Source organism: Xiphophorus couchianus, chromosome 16 (genome assembly GCF_001444195.1).
Source record: "Xiphophorus couchianus chromosome 16, X_couchianus-1.0, whole genome shotgun sequence".
NCBI lineage: Eukaryota > Metazoa > Chordata > Actinopteri > Cyprinodontiformes > Poeciliidae > Xiphophorus > Xiphophorus couchianus.
This window is the reverse complement of record NC_040243.1, coordinates 12,181,264-12,200,472: the sequence shown is the minus strand read 5'-3', so window position 1 is coordinate 12,200,472 and position 19,209 is coordinate 12,181,264. Positions and strand designations below refer to the sequence as shown.

The window sequence follows — 19,209 nt, the reverse complement described above, 5'->3', positions numbered from 1 at the left end:
TTGGAAACGAGTAGTCTGCCGTGTGAATGGACAAACCTCGCATGTAATGTCGTCAGAAAGAGGCGTTAAGTAAGCCAGACATGGTTTCCATGGCAACAGCAGCGCCAACAGATGCTGAAAGAGGCCAGGGACAGAGACTCAGCGTCGGCAGCAGAAATCTCAGCACGACATGGGTCCAAATGGGATCCACACATTTTCGATATTAAATAAGCTGTATGATCCATTAACCCTTTGAGCTCAGCCTGTAATAATCTGCACTCCCCCCCCCCTTAACTGTATACGTTTGGGGATGCTGTCACATTATTTTCCAATGTCTAAGCTGTGTTTGTGTTGTTTTTGGGAAATAGTCGCTACGGGGTTTCAAGTAGGACTCTGTTAAACATTTTTAAAAGTGGTACGGACTCCTGGAGTTGTTTAAAATCCCAGATGCCAGGACACAAAAATGACCCACATCAGAGGCTCGCTTTGCTGGAAGTGCCACAGTGTTGCACAAAGGGTTAATGATATGACTAAGGCCACAGGAGGCCTGTTCAACTTACGTTTTTTTGCACATTTGTGAGATATTATGTCAGTATTTTAATTTTTCCAAGTGCCTTTTTTATTACAGGTAAATATAGAAGTTATACACTATATGAGAAAAAGTTATATGAAAATATATTTTTCCTGGCACCATGTTCTGTGGTTGAACATGCAGAATTTTAAGCGTTGTAAAAGTCTCCAATTGGTACAACATAGCGGTGTTCTCCTGTTTTAGAGGAATTTTATTACGATATTGATAATAATGTCAATGAAAACAAAATGTTTAATAAAGTTGCATTTGATAAGTGTGCTTATGTTATTATTTTTTTTTACATTTCTGCAAATACTGTTTCTTTCGCACTCTGACAATCATATTATCCTCATTTACATTCAACAAAAAGCATTGTTAACCGAGTTTCCAACACTGCAGTCATAAATATTATTTTTACAGTCACCTATTGTCTATAGAAAAGACAGTACTTGCATATTGTATAATGGGAATTCACTGCCACATACAAAAGACTAAAGAAAAGACTTTATTGGGTTATAATTTACATGGGAGATGGGGGCAGAAACTAGCGGTCCAATTTTATCCTTTATGTTTCTGGATTTTGCTGCGACTGCTGGTTTTGTTCTTGTTTCTGAATATTTAGCTCCTCATCCAGACGCTCTTTAGCTTGCACCACCTGCAATGCAAGAAAACGGCACATGAATGACCTGCAGTGGAGGATGAAGCAGCTACACTAACACAGCAACTGTAAATAACAGAATAACTCAACCACCTGGTGTGAGGTGTGAGTCATATTTTCTTAATGCAGAAATCTGGCCTTTTGGCTGAGGAAAAATAATTAGGAACATGGTGTACACATCTGCTTTTATGCAAAACATGTTCCATTTTAAGATTTCACACAGTAAAGAAGGAAAAAAGGAGACGGGGAAGGAAGGGAGGGAGGGAGGACACTAGAGAGGAAAATATACAACGAAGCAACCATGACTAAGGAAGGATGAAACATGACAAGGAAACAACAGGAAGGGGGACAATGAAATGAAAGGAAAAACGAAGAAGCAACAATTGGAAGGGCGCCTGGAAGTGAGGTGGGACACGAGGGAACTAACGACAGAAAGAAGAAAAGACAAATAAGGAAAGAAAGGTAGGATACAAAAGGACACGAGGAAAGGATAGAAGGGAGGATGAAAATGGAAAAATAGAGGTGGAAGGACACATGAAAGGAAGGAGGACACAAAGAAGAATCAAAGGAAGGAAAAAAATAATAAGAAAGAAAGGAATAATGGTGCAAGAAGGGAAAAGTGGTAGAAGGAAGTAAAGACATGTTTTTTAAACAATAAAACCCAACATGTCAATTTTAAACGAAGGTCTACAGGCCAAAATGAATTTGGTTTTTGAATGTGTGTGCAGATTGTGATGTTGCAAATCAAAAGGGATAAAGGATGGAAAATAACCAGAACATTTATAAAAGCAATTTCAATAACTTTTGAGACTTCTGAACATTGAACAAACTGTGGAAATAATGTTTTGAAGCCAATCTTACAAAATAATGATCGATTTGTTGCTGTGGATATCACAAGATTTAAACTAAAATATGTTTTTCTTGCTGTTATTCAAAAGTAACATCACACATTAAGGTTAATATTAATATTGTGACTTTATGTGGAAAAACAGACTACTCACTTTTGATTGCAGGTAAAATGAACCTCCCACTGACTTTTCATTGGCTTTGAAAAGGTGCTCATAGCTCTGCAGGAGATAAACAGTTCAGAGTCAGTGTAAACGCACTAAAAACAGCAGCATTAAAAAACCCCACAATATTTGTTATACATAATCAAACTCATAATTAACCAACTTGATTATAAAGTTAAAGATTTACAACATTGTAAAATTTAAAAAGCTTTGAGTATTAGCATTCACTAGGAAAAACACATGACATCGGAAGTCAACCCTGGTATTACCTTCTGAATCTCTTCAGGACTGAGCGTGGAGACGTTGAGGATTTGTTGAGCCTCTTGTACACTCATCCCAGTGATGCTGGACACTGCGGCAGACTGCTGCCCGGGTCGGCCCCTGGCCCGGGCTGCTGCCTGACTCGCTGGGAGAGGGAAATATACAACAGAGATCCATCCTGAAGTGACGCGATGCCAACATGGCTTATGTCGGAGAATGAGACTAGCAGATAGATTGTTGTTTTGTAGAAACACTAAAGCTGCTTCTAACACTTGAATAAAACTCCATAGTTTTCCAAGCTGTGAAGAGACCCACATCTCATTCAATTTTGCTACTGCCATGAATAAACAATGGTATGAAAACATCATCCAGGTGCAACTTTTGTACATTATCATCAGAGTGCTCCTGGGCTGTTATGCAACTTTTTACCCAACATGGCTAAGCACTTTCTTTAGAAGGAAAAAGTGATAACTTAGTGGGCCTCATTTGGTCCATGGCACAAAAGTTCTATTCTATATATATATATATATATATACTGTATATATACAGTACAGACCAAACGTTTGGACACACCTTTTAATTCAATGAGTTTCCTTTATTTTCATGACTATTGACATTGTAGATTCACACTGAAGGCATCAAAACTATGAATAACACATGTGGAAATATGCACCAAACAAAAAAGTGTAAAACAACTGAAAATACCCCTTATATTCTAGTTTCTTCAAAGTAGCAACCTTTTGCTGTGATTACTGCTTTGCACACACTCTGCATTTTATTGAGCTTCAAGAGGTAGTCACCTGAAATGGTTTTCACTTCATAGGTCAACCTGCCCTGTCAGGTTAATAAGTGGGATTTCTTGCCTTATAAATAGTCATGAAAATAAAGAAAACCCATTGAATTAGAAGGTGTGTCCAAACCTTTGGTCTGTACTGTACATATATGTTAAAGATAAGGATACATTTTCAGTCTTAAACTTGCACCTCTTTAAGGATTCCTTTAAAGGTTAAACATTATTTTAAAGAGGTGCAATAACATTTTAATCAAATCCATAACATCAGACGTCAGGCTCAGGATAACTGAAGCATAAATACCTGCATACTCCTGTTGTAAAGCCCGGGCAAAAGCTCGTCCCACCACCTGAACACCCATCACCACGATCTGAGCGAGGTATTTAGCCTTAAAGTGTTCAGATTAAAACAGTTATTAACAGTGTCAGCAGGCTGTTGTGTCAGAAACAAACTAAACACACAAACACATTAACCTTCTTATTACTGAAGCTCTTTTGAAATGCATTAGTGCTGTTATGTAGAGCAACTTAGACACAGTAGCACTAAAAAAACACCTTATTTCATCACGACATGTTTTAGAGTTATCGCAGTACATAATCCAATGAGACCTAGCAAAAATAACATCTTCTTACCATTTTTATATCGCTATACAGCTTACACAGCCGATGTGCCGACTCCTGTTGTCACACATGCACACTGAAGGTTACAGAAGCGTCATAGTTCAAGGAAGATCGACAACTAAACATTCAAGACAAATCATCTTGGTGGTACTAGGTTTTAAACATCTCCCTCTGCTGGTGGGGAGGGATGAATGCAGCGTTGCGCCATATTCGATGACCATCAACTCTTGTGACTCTAGAGGGCGCTGTTGAGAAGCAGCACTGAAATTCAGTCACATATCACGACAATAGTATATAATTTAAAGCCAAAAAATTAACAAATTGATTAAACTGAATTATGTGAATATGAGCCACTGGCTTGAGAAATGATCCAGAGAGCCGTTACAGAACATGTGAGCATACCAACCCTCACAGCAAAGTATTTTAAGGCTAACTTTATAGTTTTCACTGTTTAGTATTCATTTAGGGAAGCAAAAGTCCAATCGGACATTCTGTGTCCGTCAGCATGTCTGCATGCCTGTCTGTCTGTCTATTTATCACGACAGACCATCACAAACTCCAAATAAATAAATATTATTTTAGACCTTTTATAAATACAAAGAAGGATATGTCATGCATTTGTATTGAACTTTTTAGAGGTTTTTCTTGAACATGGTCAAAAAAGCTGTTTGAACCTAATGGGAAGATAGATGAAGAAAATTTGGAAGAATCTTAAAAAACAAAAAACATACAAGAGGCTGCAAACGACTTGAGACATTGGTGGAGTTTCACTTCGACTCAGTGAACTGAATACAAATGTGTCACACTTTTAGAATTTTGACTCATAAAATTTTTCAAAAATAAAATACAGTGAAGTTTGTGGCTTTAATGCAAGATTGATGAGATAATAACTAAGAAAATATTTTTGTCAGATGTGCATTTATGTAGTTTGCCATGAATGCAGTAGCAATGCTCACCACATTGAGTGAACTACAGAAGATAAGAGAGTTCATATGGTGTTTATTGCAAGACAGTTTTTGAAAAAATCCACAAACCATTACTATAAAAACAAAACCACAATGTTCCACTTACTATATGAAAACAAATCCCAAAACCAGTTAATCCAGTCAAAACATACAACAGACCTTTAAAAATCCCAAGCACATACATCCAGTGACATCCACCATACATGTGTTCAACATGACAAGCAGGAAAATGCATGGCTGATTTGGCCAGATCACATCAGTCATTCTGAGGATGTAAACAATGTTGTTGGATCAATAAATGGTTCTCAACGACTCCAACACAGCCCTGAGTGATTACACAATGATGGCTTCACTCTAAGTTACTAACACTGTACTGTTTGCCTAATTAACACCATTCAAAGGGTATTATTCCCCAAACTGTTAGAATATTAAGGATTAAAGTTAAAAAACATTAGAATACCCTGCAAACAAAATGGAATGATTAAGTAAAAGCATAGAAATCTCCATTTTTCCCTCCTCATACAAGCATTCCTTAATGGCTAAAGAGTTAATCAAACCCAACTAGGACAAATAAACAAATACATCATATCTATCATCTATCAACTGTATTTCAATTTATACTTAAAAAGAAAAGGAGTCTATAGTTCCTAACACCAGAGACTCCCCTGACCCTGTTGTGTCCTTAAGTTTAAGGTGGTATCTGCTGCTGACGCTCAAACTTGTTACAGTAACTGTGATTTGCATGATCATACTGGAAGACAATCAGTCTTAAGAACTTGTGCTGTTATAGTGGGCAATTAGAAAGCAAAGCAGTGGTCGCATGTCGAACCAAACATTCAAGATTTGATTTAGATCTATAAAATAAAAATGTGCCATTAGAAGATAGGAGAAACTAGCCTTAATTCTACGTTATTTTAACAAGCTGTTAGAGAGTTAACTGGTTATACATCAGAAATAAGATAGGCTGCAGATTTTTTCACATTTTCCGATTTGTTAATTTACTGTTGTGTGATTTTATATGATTATCTTATGAATTCATCAAATAGATGAATCCTTTAAAGATATATGAATGAAGACATTTGTTGGCACCCCTGGTAAAGATGTGTAGAAAGCATAGTGTAATCTCACAATGAAAAAAGGGAGACAAGAGGGAAATCAGAGCTTTCAATAATAGCACAATTAATCAGTAAAGGAAGATTTTACATTTGCTCTTGAGAAAAAAGCAAATGCTGACAGATTGTGCTTTCCAAGAGGAGACCTTTCCTTAAATATATGTCCCATTATTTGTTAAAACAAGTATTTTATAAAATCAGATGTTTTTCCCATGAAATAAATATATTAAAAAGAAAGGTTGTATTTTTCCTTTTGAAATTATGCCACTAAAACTCAAGATTAATTTATATTCAGGTTTTACATTTTTACCAAGAGTGCCGATACTTATGTTGTCTATACAGAGAAAACAACTATTTTAAGCTCAAACTGAATGTGGAATTTCCTACAGAGAAGTGCTAAAACTTATGGAAGTTTCATTTACACCATATGGGTTTTTATGTAACGCAATTTTTCTCTTGTTCGGTAGGCTGCAGTGTTTGTTTTCCCCAGATAATTGTCTGGGTGACGCGTTCAAACACGAATGGCAAAATAACTCTTGAGCTGTCCTTTCCTCTCTGCTGTAGGCACCATGACTTGAAGCAAAGCCCAGGCGATGACATCCTCTTTAATCGTCCTGAATAAAAGGGAGACAAGAATGAGATCACTAAAATCAGGGGGAAAAAAGAAAAGAAAAACTTCCATAATTTCTTGATTGGAATGAAAAGAAACTTTAAACTTCAATCAGCTCAGTTTATATTTATTTGATTTTCTGAATATATTAAACTGTGACTTCAAGTTAAGAACACAACTAATGCAAATATACAAACACAAACTTCAGAGATAATATTACAAGAAAGAACAATAGACAAATACAGTTACTGGAAAAAGAATTGACATCACTTGAACTTAACTATTTTGCTGCACTTCAGCCAAAAGTGCAACACTATCTTGAGATTTTAGGTGGTAAACCAACAGAAAGTAGTGACATTTTTTGACATAGAACATGTTTTTTAATGTTCCATGAAAAGCACAAACATATGAAAAGCACAACAAAAATTCAGCTGCTTCTTAGAGAACAAGCAGCATCACGAAAACGAAGGCACAGCAGACCGGTCAGGTAGTAACCTGTGGAGATGCTTAAATCAGAGTTAAAGCAGTTTTTTTAGTAAAAATACAGGGGCCTGAATACAAATACATGTCACTCTTTTCAGATTTTTATTCGCAAAAATTGCTGACATCTTTACTTTCACTTCATCAATGTGCACTACTTTGTGTTGATCCATCACATAAAATCTACTTTTGTGTTTTATTTTCAAGAAGTTGTCACATGTACTCACCCACTCCTCATCATCCACACCCTCAAAGGACTCCTGTGGAAGGGGGTCGTCCATGTTTCCCAGCTTAGACACCATGGCACTCAGGAGCTGGATCACACACATGCACACACTGAGTTTTACGATCTCAGGAGGACACAGACATGCTTTTTTTTCAGGTACTACCAAAGGTCCATACATCTGATCTACAACAAACTAATGCAAAGTTTCACCTCCTCTTTTTTCTGTTCATCCGTTTTTTCCTCCAAGTAAACAGACGAGGGCAGGTATTTCCTCACCGGAGCCTCTTTGGGGGCCTCACTCACTGAGAAAAAACACAAACACAACCAAACGTACCAGGACATGTCCAGAGTCAACATGCGGGTCTAAAGACGGCATCTTGATGAACATTTAACAGGCGTGTTGTGTCTGTAGCTGCACCTGGCGTCATGTCTTTGGGCTTCAGGCTAAGCTTTTTATGCTGGCCGTTGGAGCCAGAGAGCCAGGCGGAGGCGGTGAGCGCAGGCTCCCACCACACTGCTGTGTCCGGGTACACATCGTCCTGGAAGAACTCTTTCTGGAGAGCCAAAAAGGAAAAACATTCTGTTCGTTAGAAGTAAACATGAGTAAAAAAAGTAGACAGTGTTCCTGGAAGTGTTTGCAAGGGGGTTCAGTTGCCTCACTTTAACCCGGGGGACTCTGAAGGCCACCGGCTCTATGGTGGTCTTGGTGAGCATCAGTCCCACAGCTATCTCCACATCTCGCACGTTGCACTCCGTTTTAGGCAAAAAGGCAAGTCCCTGCACACAGAGCACAGAATCCATTTCTTTAACTTCAACTTCAATGGATGTGTCGATGATAACTAGGACAAAATAAGTAGCCTTAGAACCTTATGAGGCTCAGGGGAGTTAAAACTGCTACATTCAATAAAGTATGGATCTTCTGGGACCAACTCATAAATGTAGACTCTGGTGTCACCCTGAAGAAAAGCAGAAAACATAATTTAATGCAAATTAGGCTTTAGCCATGACGCAATCTGCAGTGACTAGCACCAGTTCATCTCTCATCTTACTCACTTTCCCAGAAAGAATTACAACGCTGGTGTCGTGGTCGTAAAATGGGATAAGAGTTGAGGGAGATACATTTAAAGCAGCGTTGGCTATTGGCCCGGATGACAGGGAGTCAGCGGAGAACAGGTAAAGAACTCTTTCACTACGACTAAAATAACAATACAAAAGAGGACAAGAAGAAGGGTTACTTTGGTCAATGCTGCTCAGACAGGAGAAAAGTAAATTAAAATAACTTAACAGCCATGATGAACAGACTAATAAAAAGGTTTTAGTTTCCAGTACCTGTCAAATCCTGACACCAGCAGGTACTTCCCATCACACACCCAGACCACACGAGCTCCTCTGTGGCCCTCTGGACCCGGCCCTTCCTGGGAAAACCAAAACAACAGCAAATCTATGCGAGTACTGAAGCAGTGTTATAATACAACGACTATTATCTAAGAATTGAGAGGCAAATATTTATTACAAAAAAAAAGGACCGAATCCAAATATAAAAGTATCCAGACCTCTTGAAGTTTTTAATGTCGTCGTAGTACAACTGAAAATGTATGTGAGCCAGATTATTATTATTTTGTAAGCTTCTGTTCTATAGTTTATTGCCATACTTGCACAGGTGCTGCAGATTTGCGAGGGTCATAGATGCGAACTTTCCCATCCTTGCAGACTGTGGCCAGCAGCTTTCCGTCTGGACTCCACGCCATTCCAAACACCTGAACAGGAACATCAGGAAGAGCCAAACCAGGAGGAAACCTTCCATAAGTTTCCCTTCGCTTTATGGAAACATCTCTGCTCGCTCAAATTGTGTTTTTTAAAAAGATTTTCTTTGCTACAGTAACAACCCACCTGGTCCTGGTGGCCGGTGAGAATCTTGACCTGCTCTCCGCTCTCCAGGTTCCACAGTCTGACTGTGAGATCGTAGGATGAGGACACCAGGACTCCACTGGCCAGAGGGTGAAACTTGATGGAGTAGATCTTCTCTGTGTGGCCTACAGGGAGTCAGGGTAGCCATCAATACAACTGAGGCTTCAAGAGTCACACAAGGAATGTGCAAGTTCATTTCCGGATGCATTCGAAATCAATACTGAAAAATCTGCAAAATGCGACTTCCTGTCCTGCCATTTATTGAGATTTTTTCAAACTCCCGCCCAAGCCAGAATCATTAATACATAGATTTAGGTTGAATTTGTTTCTCTATGCAATATGACCTACCTTGCAGGATGAGCTTAGGCTGAGTCAGTGTCTCTTTCAGCCCACCCTCAGGTACTTGCCACATCCTGATTTTAGCATCATCTCCAGCTAGATAGAGACATTCAAAAATAAACTCAGAGACAAGCTCAGATATATTTGTGAGGAAGAAGTTTTTATCTGCACCTTTGGAAAAAAAAAAAAAGGTGGAGGTTGTTAGTAAGGATGTATTCACTCACCCACTGCCAGTCTGTGTGTGTCAAAGGGATCCCAGGAAAAGTCGACCACGTTTACAGAGTTCTGGATGGTGGGCAGAGCTGTGTCTGGCTGCCTCCCGGGTCCAGAGCGCTGAGGAGAGGAAAAGAGTCAAACAGCTGGAGTACAGCTGGGGTTTTATATCTAACAAGCGTTAACTAAACTAAATTCTCAGGGGATCGAAGGGACTGCTAACGCAACTGGAAGTCTCTGATTCAATTTGCACACACTGTCAGAAAGCACATTAATTTTGAATAAGGATACTGCGCCAGGATTAATAGGGAATGTGTGTATACTTTTGGTAAGTTTCCTTAAGTATAACTAATAACACATACCTCGAACACAGCAATCTGGCCTCCTGCGATGGCGAGTGGGACGGCCACACGTTGGCGGTTTACACAGAAGCCGTCACTCTCGCCTGGCGTCGTCAGGTTGAGGTTCCGGATGTTGGTGATGTGTTTGTCCCGGTGCATCACTGCACCCTGGATGTGTCGGAATTTGGATGTTGGTCCTGATTTTAAAAAAAAAGGAAGCTTTAGTTTAAAAAAGTCCCGTCTAAAACAGATAATTATTCTAAAAATATGGATGTGTGCATGTGTTAGTTTCTACCCAGCATGTTTTGGATTGTCTTTACGCTCTGGCTGGGACTGGGGAGGAAGCCTGAGGAGAGACCAGAGGTGGAGGAGGGAGAGCGGGACGGGGCAGCGGTGCTGCTGGGGGTGCTAAGAGGACTACTGGAGGTGGAGCAGCCGTGAGGCTGATCCTGGAAAAGCAGGATGGTGTTTTAAATTCTGCTAATCAAACATAAAACTTGTTCTGCTTTAGAAAAACAAAGACATTTATACCTCTTTGCTTCCTCCACGGGGCAGCTCCTTCTTAACAGGCATCTGTTTTGCTGCTGGTTTGGGTCTCTTGTCTGGGTGGAGGCTGACTTTATCCACCTTGGGACAAACAGGGCTGCTTGTTTGACCAATCTGTGCGGCCTTCAAACCTTTCTAAGCTGTTGTGAGTGAGGTTCTGTTACCTGTTTGTTCCCTCCCTTCCACCACTCCGCAGCAGACATGGCTGGAGTCGTGCCCACCGTATCTGGGTAAAGGTCATCATGAAACTCCTGGCCAGAACTCTGAAAAAACAAAGAATAAGGTACAAAAGTGCAAGCAATAAAACATCTGTGGAAAGGAAATCAAGATGTACATGGAGGTTATAAATCTGTTGTTTGCTGGGGATACCTTGCGAGGGACTTGGTAGCTGATCGGAACGATGCAGCTGTCTGTCAGCTGGAGAACACGCACCACTTCACAGGAAATGACATCCAGTGCCAATTTTGGCACCATGGCAATGCCTCGAGTTGAAGCGTCAGTCAGACAGTGACTCACTGTGAGAAAGTTAAGAAAGAGAGGTAACAATATGGGACAGAATTTAAAAAATAAAACAAATTTAAGCATGCACAAAAACAACCACATTTTACCTTGAGTCAGGAAAGGCTCAGCAGTGGAGACTTCAAAACAATCAACTGCAGTGTCTCCCTAAACAGAGAAAGAGAAGCTTTAATAAATCTGAGTTTCTTCAACATAATCTTTACGAGAACAAATTCGCAGATATACAGCTTACAATGCCGGCGAGCATGAGGAGACCAGTGTCATCATCAAACAGAGGGACCAGCATCCTGTAGATGGAGACAAAGATGAACAAAGAGAGAAAACATTGAGAATTTTTTTCTTTGGTTTTGCATCACTTAGGCATGTTCAAGTTGAAAAGTGTTACCACTAGGTGGTGTAGTTGACTCAGTAAAAGGTGTCTTCAAGCCCTTCTACAAACTCAGCGGCAAAAATGCTGTGCATTTCTGTTTCAAGTCAAGATTAAGCGGCTCAATATAAATCAGTAACAAAACCTTCCCCAAAACAATCATCAGGTCCTGCACAGAAAATTAGAGAACTAACCAAAGTGAAATTTAGAAAGACCTTCGAAAAACTGGGCAATCTGTTGATTGAAGTTGCTGCTTGGAATAAAAAAACAACATGCTTCTATATAAAAAAGAAGGTTGTTTCCACACCACAGCACAGAATTGGCCATGTCTCTTGGTATCCCTGGTAAAAATGTACAAAAAAGTCTTAAAAAATAAAATAATAATAATGTTTTAGTGCAATCTCCCATTTAAAATGGTAGAAATGAAACCTTTAATGAAAGTAAATTTTTCAGTTAGAAACAAAACCTATTATGAAATAATTATTTTCAACAAAATCCCTTGAGACTCAAAATCCCTGTAAAATAAGTAGTAAATATTGCTTTTTTCAATTCAGATTTTTTTAAAAATCTTGGTAAATATCTTTCTGTTTCTGTTGGGTATCAACAGAACACCACAAGAACACCGTGAAGACACTTGGGAATTGTTTTGTTATGCTTCATCTTGGTTTCCTGCTTCGTTGTTCCTTGTGCGCTTTATTAGCCAGTTTTCCCACTTCCTGAGTCCAACTTGTTTTCCTTCACAGTTGTAACCTGTTTGTTGAGTAATCAACTCTCCAGCTTAAATTTGCCAGTTTGATAAATCCTGCTGTTGATGATACATCTTAACGTTAGATGTCACCTGCCAGTAAAAATCAGAAAGAAGAAGAATCCTACTGTTACCTCCAGCATGTCTCCTGGTCCTTGTGGTTTTCCTGGACTTAGATTTTTTTATTTTCTCCTTACTTTATTAAGTAAACATTTTATTTTTTAACGTCCTACACTGGGGTCATTCTCTTCACCATTCTGTATAGAAGTATTCCCAGCACTTACTATATGTTACTTATAACTGTGCCACAAGTGATTTTGTAAAAAAAAAAAAAAAAATCCTAATATTTCTTCCCAATTAAATAACATATGATGCCACATTAATAGAGTAATTTATTCAAAAGTTTGTTTTACACAACTTTACTATGCGTTCTAATAAGTATGGCTTGGATTGGATCTTTATGGATTTCAATGCACTAAAATAGAAATTGTGTTAACTGCATATTGGAGTTACTATCAAGAAATTTCTTTACTGTAAATTTATTTCATAATATTGACATTATCAATGTTGACAGTAAATCACCCATTTTGGATTATTTGTTAAATAAAAAGAAGGCTCAACAGATCAAACTGGTGTGAAGCACAACATAATCAAAGTCAAACTACAGAGAGATTTCTTCTGAACCACTTGAAAACATTTCCTGTTGGTGTACTACGAACTGTACTCATGCAGGCCTAAACAAGTCCATAGCCACCTGCTACCTCTCGCGATACAAACTAAGAGGATTGAGGGCAACAGAACTTAATAAGGAAAGTTCAACCGGGTACCTAAACCAAACAGGAAATACTTCTACAAACAACTGAGGTAATCTAGGCAAATCTCCCTCATTCTTCACTGCTATTCTATTCTAAGAGCCGCAGCCAGGCTACGTTATGATTTTCTCTGCAGGTCACAGTCGGGATAAGGACAGAGTCCAGGCTGACTGAAGTGGAAAGACTCACTTCCAGAGATGGGTTTATGATGACGACCTTGTGCAACGCTTCTATTCCAGGGCCACTTGATGCTGACAGACTGGTGATGTAATGCTCTAACTATGACAGTGTAATGACAGAGTTAGTTAGAGTATGTAAGGCGACAACATATGGTGACACGCAAGGGATTTTTTTGTTTTCTGTGAGCAGCAAAATATAAGAGCATGTGACAGCATGTCGTGGATGTTTGTATGAAAATTATGAAACAACCAATTAGCAAAGAAATAAAAGTATCAGGTTAGAGTCTATTAACAGCTAACAGTTTGATGTATTCATGATTTTTCTTTTATCCTTAGTCTTTAATAAATCAGTCCAGTTTAATGCCAGAAACTCTAGAAGAAAAAGATGTTGTAGTCAAAGATCAATGACTACAACAGTCCGCAGTTTGTGAGGATAAAAAGTTATCCGTTTGACCAGTAGATCAGCAGCCCTGTAGCACCACAGGGGTCTGTACTCTTGCCATGACTTTTTACCTCAGGTTTCCAGTAAAACTCAGACTCCTGTTATCTAGAAATGCTAAGAAAACTCTCTGGGTGTATTAGAGATGGACAAAAGGCTGGGAGAAAGCTGGTTTGGTTTGTGGCTTGATGTGGATACAGCAGTCTTATCCTAAATGTCAATAAAACAAAGAACACAATTGTAGATTAAGGAAGAAAAGGAATTGGTCAAACACTATTTCCGTCATCTGAAAAGGAGTGGAGGTGGTTAAAGAGTATAAATAGCAGTCTACAAGAAGCTTAGGAATCTTCAGTGTTTGTTGTGGGGAGTGTGATCTATTCAACAGCATTAAAGCCAGTCAGTCTTTCTATCTAGATTAATTTATAGCTGATAAATAATTTGAACTGTTCATGTTCGTTTTCAAAGATCCAAAGGGTGTTGGGGTTGTATGTGCTTGGATTGTTCAGCAGGATCACTATGACCTTACTGTTCAATGAAATCTAGTCCAGGAAATATGAAAAAAATAGATATTTGGAAAAGTCATTAGCCATCTATCCACTTGTTTCACTTTAATTTATATGTGTTCAGTTTCATATGTTGTCAGATTTATTAGCGGTAGTATTTTATATTGATAACACATTGGATTGGCTATGTGCTGTCCCACTTGTTTTTTTGTGGGGGGGGGGGCTGCATGTAAAGGATGTGGTTTCTCTTTACTCACACTACAATACAGACATTTTTATTTCTTTAGAGATTGCTTACCAACTTCTTTTTAGCCTGGCTTTAACTTGAATGTCGCAGTGAAAAGATAAAAACCAAGTGTTGGAGCAGTGTTGATTACAGTCCATCTAATCCATAAGGGATATACAGTAAGAGACATTTATTGAACATTTAAAAAATTTCAATCTCAAAAAAGGTTGAAATTCTCCTCCTCTTGAGTTTTTGTAGTCTTCTGTTTGGTTTAAGAACAACTAAAAGTAGGACACAAATGATACCTGTGCTCTCTCCTCTCTGTTGCAAGATGGTGAAATCAGCAAGGGGTGGCCACGCTTCATTAGGTCGAGTCTCTGTTCCCATGTCCAAGTCTGTCCACAGGGAGTCCACCTCCATTCCCACACTGCTCTCCTTTGCTCTGTCCTCCCCACAACAAAACTACCTTGCTTTGTCCCTCAAGCTTCCCCTGCATCATTAGTCCCAATTAGCTCTCCGAATTGCCTTCACTCTCTCCGAGGTCTTATCTCCGCTTTTCTCACAGTAAAATGTACAAGTCAAACAGCCACATAATAGAAGCAGAGCTTTATCTCTGATTGTGGTCACTGTTTGCTGTCATTTTCATGGTCCACCTCCTCACCGGCCTGTTTTCCCACACAGCGAAACGCAGGCACATGCAGGTGCATATTTACGCACACATAATGGGGAGCACACATGCATGTAAGTGCTAATGATGCGGATTTAATGACTTCATGACACAGTATGGCAGAGTTAATTAATTAAGAGTCTGCTATCTCCTTCACACAGGCTCATTGTGAAGGAAAAAAAAGAAGCTATTATTCTCATTCAGTAAAGTCAGATGCATTTCCTTGGTTTTGGTGTGCAATTAAAATAAGTTTACCACCATAATCATGATTACATAACATGAAAAAAACAACATTCCAACATCTCTCAGGCCTATCTGCACCTAATAATGTCTCAACACAATCCAAACTCCTCTAATTATCTGCAAAGAGCCATCACAGTATCAAAAAACCCACCTGCCTCCTTTCTGAGCTGCCATCACCTCACACCGCTCATCTCGCACAGATGCCAAATGAAAATCATAAAATGACCTTCTCCCTCTGACAGCAGCCTTCAGCACCAGCAGATATAATGGGTATAATACTCCTGCTATCTGTGTTTAGGTGTGTATGAGTCAGCCAGGGTAAATTCAGATCATTAGAACGTGTTGTCGTTTAATAACGTGTGATAATGGTAAACACTGTAAATCGGATTAACAGGCCAGACAAGTAGAGACATGCAGAGCAGACAAAAAACAAACTGATGTGCTCATTTACTGCACCTGAAACAGACACTTAATGGTGATTCGGTTCAACTGAACACTTGGACAATATGAACACATGTACTGAAGCTGATAACTGCTCAGCAAGCAGGGAAACATGTATAACTTTACTTTCCTAACCATTTTATTAAGAAAATAGGCAAAATACTTTGGAAAAGATCAAATTGTATTAGGTTCAGGGTGACGTGCAGTGTTTGTTGTACCTGAGTGAAGTTGCCCCTCCTGCCCCCAAACGTTTGTGCTACGTTTATGCAGCAAAACATTTTCGTTTGTGTCGATATCATTTTAAAGATATTAAGAAATGTTTCCAGAGGTCATGAAAGGTCAACCAGCCACCCCACTTTCAAACCAGCACAAATGCAGCGCAAATGTTTAAGACCAATTTTGTTAGATTTGAAGAAGGCGTGGGAGGGCAGCTTCACCCAAGTGTTAGTTGTCCTTCACCCAGTAAGTTAAAAATTGTCTCAAATATTTAATTTGGGCTTCACCTGATGAGAGAATCTTCTTCCCTGAATTTCTTAGTCTTTATGTTGCTGTTTGTTAAGCAACGGTCTGAGAGGATGCATCATTTTCTTTATACTTCACTTATGAATAGATTTTTATTCATAAAGATGGGCTATAACTCATTATGGTAACAAAAACATCAAACTCTACAGTTCCAATGTGTCAAGATGTGGAAACATTTAAATTAAATCAATAGTTTTACAAGGTACTAGAAAAAAAACATTAAAAAATATGAAAATTGTATTAAAAACCTAAGAAAACACGTTTTATACCTGATTTTTACAGTAAAATACTTCATGCTCTTTTACAAAAACACACAAAAACCAATATGCTGCACACCTGAATGAGTCCATACAGGCACCAGCCTTTCCCCTGATACCATCAGTCTCATCCAGTGGTGTAATGTGCTCTGGCGTAGGTGGAGCTAATTGAATCAGCCTGCAGAGGTATAAGGTTATGGGGTTTGAGCTATGACCAGATGAGTATCAGTCAAAGGGACCTTTCTCTGTCGTATCAGATCATGACCTTCAGCAAGGCCTGCCTTAATAATAAAAACATGCACTAGATATGGCAATAAGCTCCAGATGACAGGTAGTGAGCCTGAAAATGGAAAGAACGGGGAGGTAGAGGCCGTCAAGGAATGCAACCCCCACGTTTTCAAATTTGTATCCTAGCAATATAAAATACACTATTTTGCACATTTATTGGCCTTAGAGTAAGTCAATAGTAGGATGCGTCTTCTGGATTTCTAGGAGATAAAATGAGACTAAATATAGGAACATTCACGTCAAAGAACGTCTCTGGAGACATAAAAAGGAGCAACTAGACCTTGATGTTAAAAACAACCTTAAATCACTGTGAATGATACCTCTTTTTTATTGCAATCTTAGACATTCATCACTAACTTCAAAGTGTAACTATTTAGGCTTGAGATATTTTCATGATCAGTGTCAGATTATGAAACATAAAGCAGCACCAGTTAATGATGTGGCTGACATTTTGTTGAAAGCTGGGCTGTAACAAAAAAATTAGCCTTGCATTTTATGGCAGGGCTCTTAAGTGATTCATGTAATAAGTATGTGATAAAAAATAATTCATATATATATATTCCTTTTTTTGTCCCAGACAGAAGATACACTTATTGTCTCATTGTAAAGAGTTAAACACTCTCCTGCTACAGGCCAAAGATTGATAATATCTCTTCAACAATGGAAGGAATGAAGCAAAGTAATCTGCTAACATTAAACTGAATTCCTAAAGAAACAGGATGAAAATGAGAAACTGATCACAGAGATGATAATTTGTGAGCTTATTTTGAAATTTATAATAAGTTTAATATGAGCTATCACATCTTTTTCAACATATATGTCTCGTGTCTCTTTTACTTTTGGACCACATGTTCCTGTTAACAGAAAATAGAGACATGAGACTGACAATGTGAAGTTATAAATTTTTAAGACAGGAGTTCTCCCTCAATACCATCTTGGTAATTCTGTAGGCTTACATCTATCAGCCGTTTTTATGCCGACACAAGGCCAGTTAGTTGGAAAATCAGAATTAAAGCCTGCATTTGAATTCCAAGGCAAAATCGATACTCTAATCCTTGTGAAACCTGAGCACAACATTTTTATAGAAAAAATGTCAGGGAAAAAAACCCCCCAATAAGCTAAAAGAAAAAGAACAGTGGCTTTAAGTGAACTAAAACAATTACATCTCTGTATGTTTTCACTATTCTTTAAACTGCAGACTGAGTGAAGTCTTACAGTGAACACACTGGCAGCTGAAACGTACCGTAATGAGCCGCACACTTTTTCCACTGACCAGTTTCTGTGTTTCCACTATGTGAGTTTAATGAGTGCTCTGGGTCTGCCTGCCTGGCTACCTTCAGAAGCTAGTTCATTAGAAGGGAATTAGAGCTGACGCGCTGCGTTCCTGAGAGGAAAAGAAAAGCAGGAATTGTCAGCAGAGGGGCCAGCTGTGGCCGTATCTGAGCTCCAGTCTCAGATGGGCTGCCAAGCTTCTGCTCCCCGGTTGGTATGAGTGCCATTGGGTGCACTCATACCACACATCGAGTGGAACAGAGGTGCAGGTATAAATGAAAACATTGATGACACCTTCTCATCAACCTCCAACTTCAACATATACCCACAATCAAAAATATCACAAATAAAATTACAACTGACCCCATCCTAGCCTCAAGATGTAGTCAGGTTGTTACATTTCATCACTTCAGCTTTTTTTTTCAGATGTAGATCATTTCTACACCTTAGACAACAAGTAGATTCATAGATTAAAAATATAACAAAATTTTTTGGACAGTTTTTAATTTTAACGTAAAACTCCAAAGAGTATTGAAGTAATGATGACTACAATGGAAATGATTGACATTTTCCTCAACAAATTAAAAACAATACTAAAGCATTACAGGGATATAAATCCAATCCAGTCTCAGGAGAGTGGAGTGAAAAGGTGTGACTAGTTATTTACAGACAAGAGGTAAAATATTTCCTCTTGGTGTAATGAAATTATTTTCTACTTGAGTTGTAAAAGGATCTAAACAATCATTCTTTTATGATTTTAATATCTTTGCCAATTAAAGTCACTGAAACAAGACTAAAACTAGTACAGGTGAGTAAAATGCAACTAAAGATAAATTAAAGATTCAAATTAAAACTAAAATCTTGCATGATACTAAACCATTTTTAGGACTTTATCTTCAGAATGAATCAAAATACCAAATTACTGAGGGAAATCAATTAATCTGCAATGCACGAGTGACAAATATTACTACAAACATGCATAGAGGTGAGTATACACTTATGAAGAATGTTTGTGCAAACTGGAACAAATGGAAGTAGGACGTGTTGAAGAAACATGCGCTCAAATGGGGAAAGAAGTGAACTGATATGGAAGCCTTGC

At 38.6% G+C, this 19,209-nt stretch overlaps 1 protein-coding gene across 3 annotated transcripts in view; it reads right to left on the bottom strand.

Moving 5' to 3' along the window:
• Positions 1-1,036: 1,036 nt before the first annotated feature.
• The window catches only part of LOC114160065 (mitochondrial import inner membrane translocase subunit TIM16-like), a 111,252-nt gene continuing 93,079 nt past the window's right edge, over positions 1,037-19,209 (bottom strand). The window contains exons 10-31 of one of the 3 annotated variants that reach the window (XM_028042440.1): positions 11,382-11,436; positions 11,239-11,296; positions 11,000-11,145; positions 10,795-10,893; positions 10,616-10,711; positions 10,380-10,533; positions 10,106-10,281; positions 9,755-9,863; positions 9,540-9,626; positions 9,174-9,316; positions 8,936-9,040; positions 8,613-8,698; positions 8,337-8,478; positions 8,150-8,239; positions 7,944-8,060; positions 7,702-7,837; positions 7,494-7,585; positions 7,285-7,371; positions 3,574-3,658; positions 2,488-2,624; positions 2,210-2,275; positions 1,037-1,205 (exon numbers count right to left, since the gene is read on the bottom strand). In XM_028042440.1, the coding sequence (XP_027898241.1) occupies positions 1,116-1,205; positions 2,210-2,275; positions 2,488-2,624; positions 3,574-3,658; positions 7,285-7,371; positions 7,494-7,585; positions 7,702-7,837; positions 7,944-8,060; positions 8,150-8,239; positions 8,337-8,478; positions 8,613-8,698; positions 8,936-9,040; positions 9,174-9,316; positions 9,540-9,626; positions 9,755-9,863; positions 10,106-10,281; positions 10,380-10,533; positions 10,616-10,711; positions 10,795-10,893; positions 11,000-11,145; positions 11,239-11,296; positions 11,382-11,436 (2,356 nt within the window). In that variant the 3' untranslated portion in view covers positions 1,037-1,115. Of the gene's footprint in view, positions 1,206-2,209; positions 2,276-2,487; positions 2,625-3,573; positions 3,659-3,902; positions 4,048-4,869; positions 6,582-7,284; positions 7,372-7,493; positions 7,586-7,701; positions 7,838-7,943; positions 8,061-8,149; positions 8,240-8,336; positions 8,479-8,612; positions 8,699-8,935; positions 9,041-9,173; positions 9,317-9,539; positions 9,627-9,754; positions 9,864-10,105; positions 10,282-10,379; positions 10,534-10,615; positions 10,712-10,794; positions 10,894-10,999; positions 11,146-11,238; positions 11,297-11,381; positions 11,437-19,209 lie in introns of those variants that run through there. The other 2 variants (XM_028042438.1, XM_028042439.1) reach the window with 2 other exon arrangements.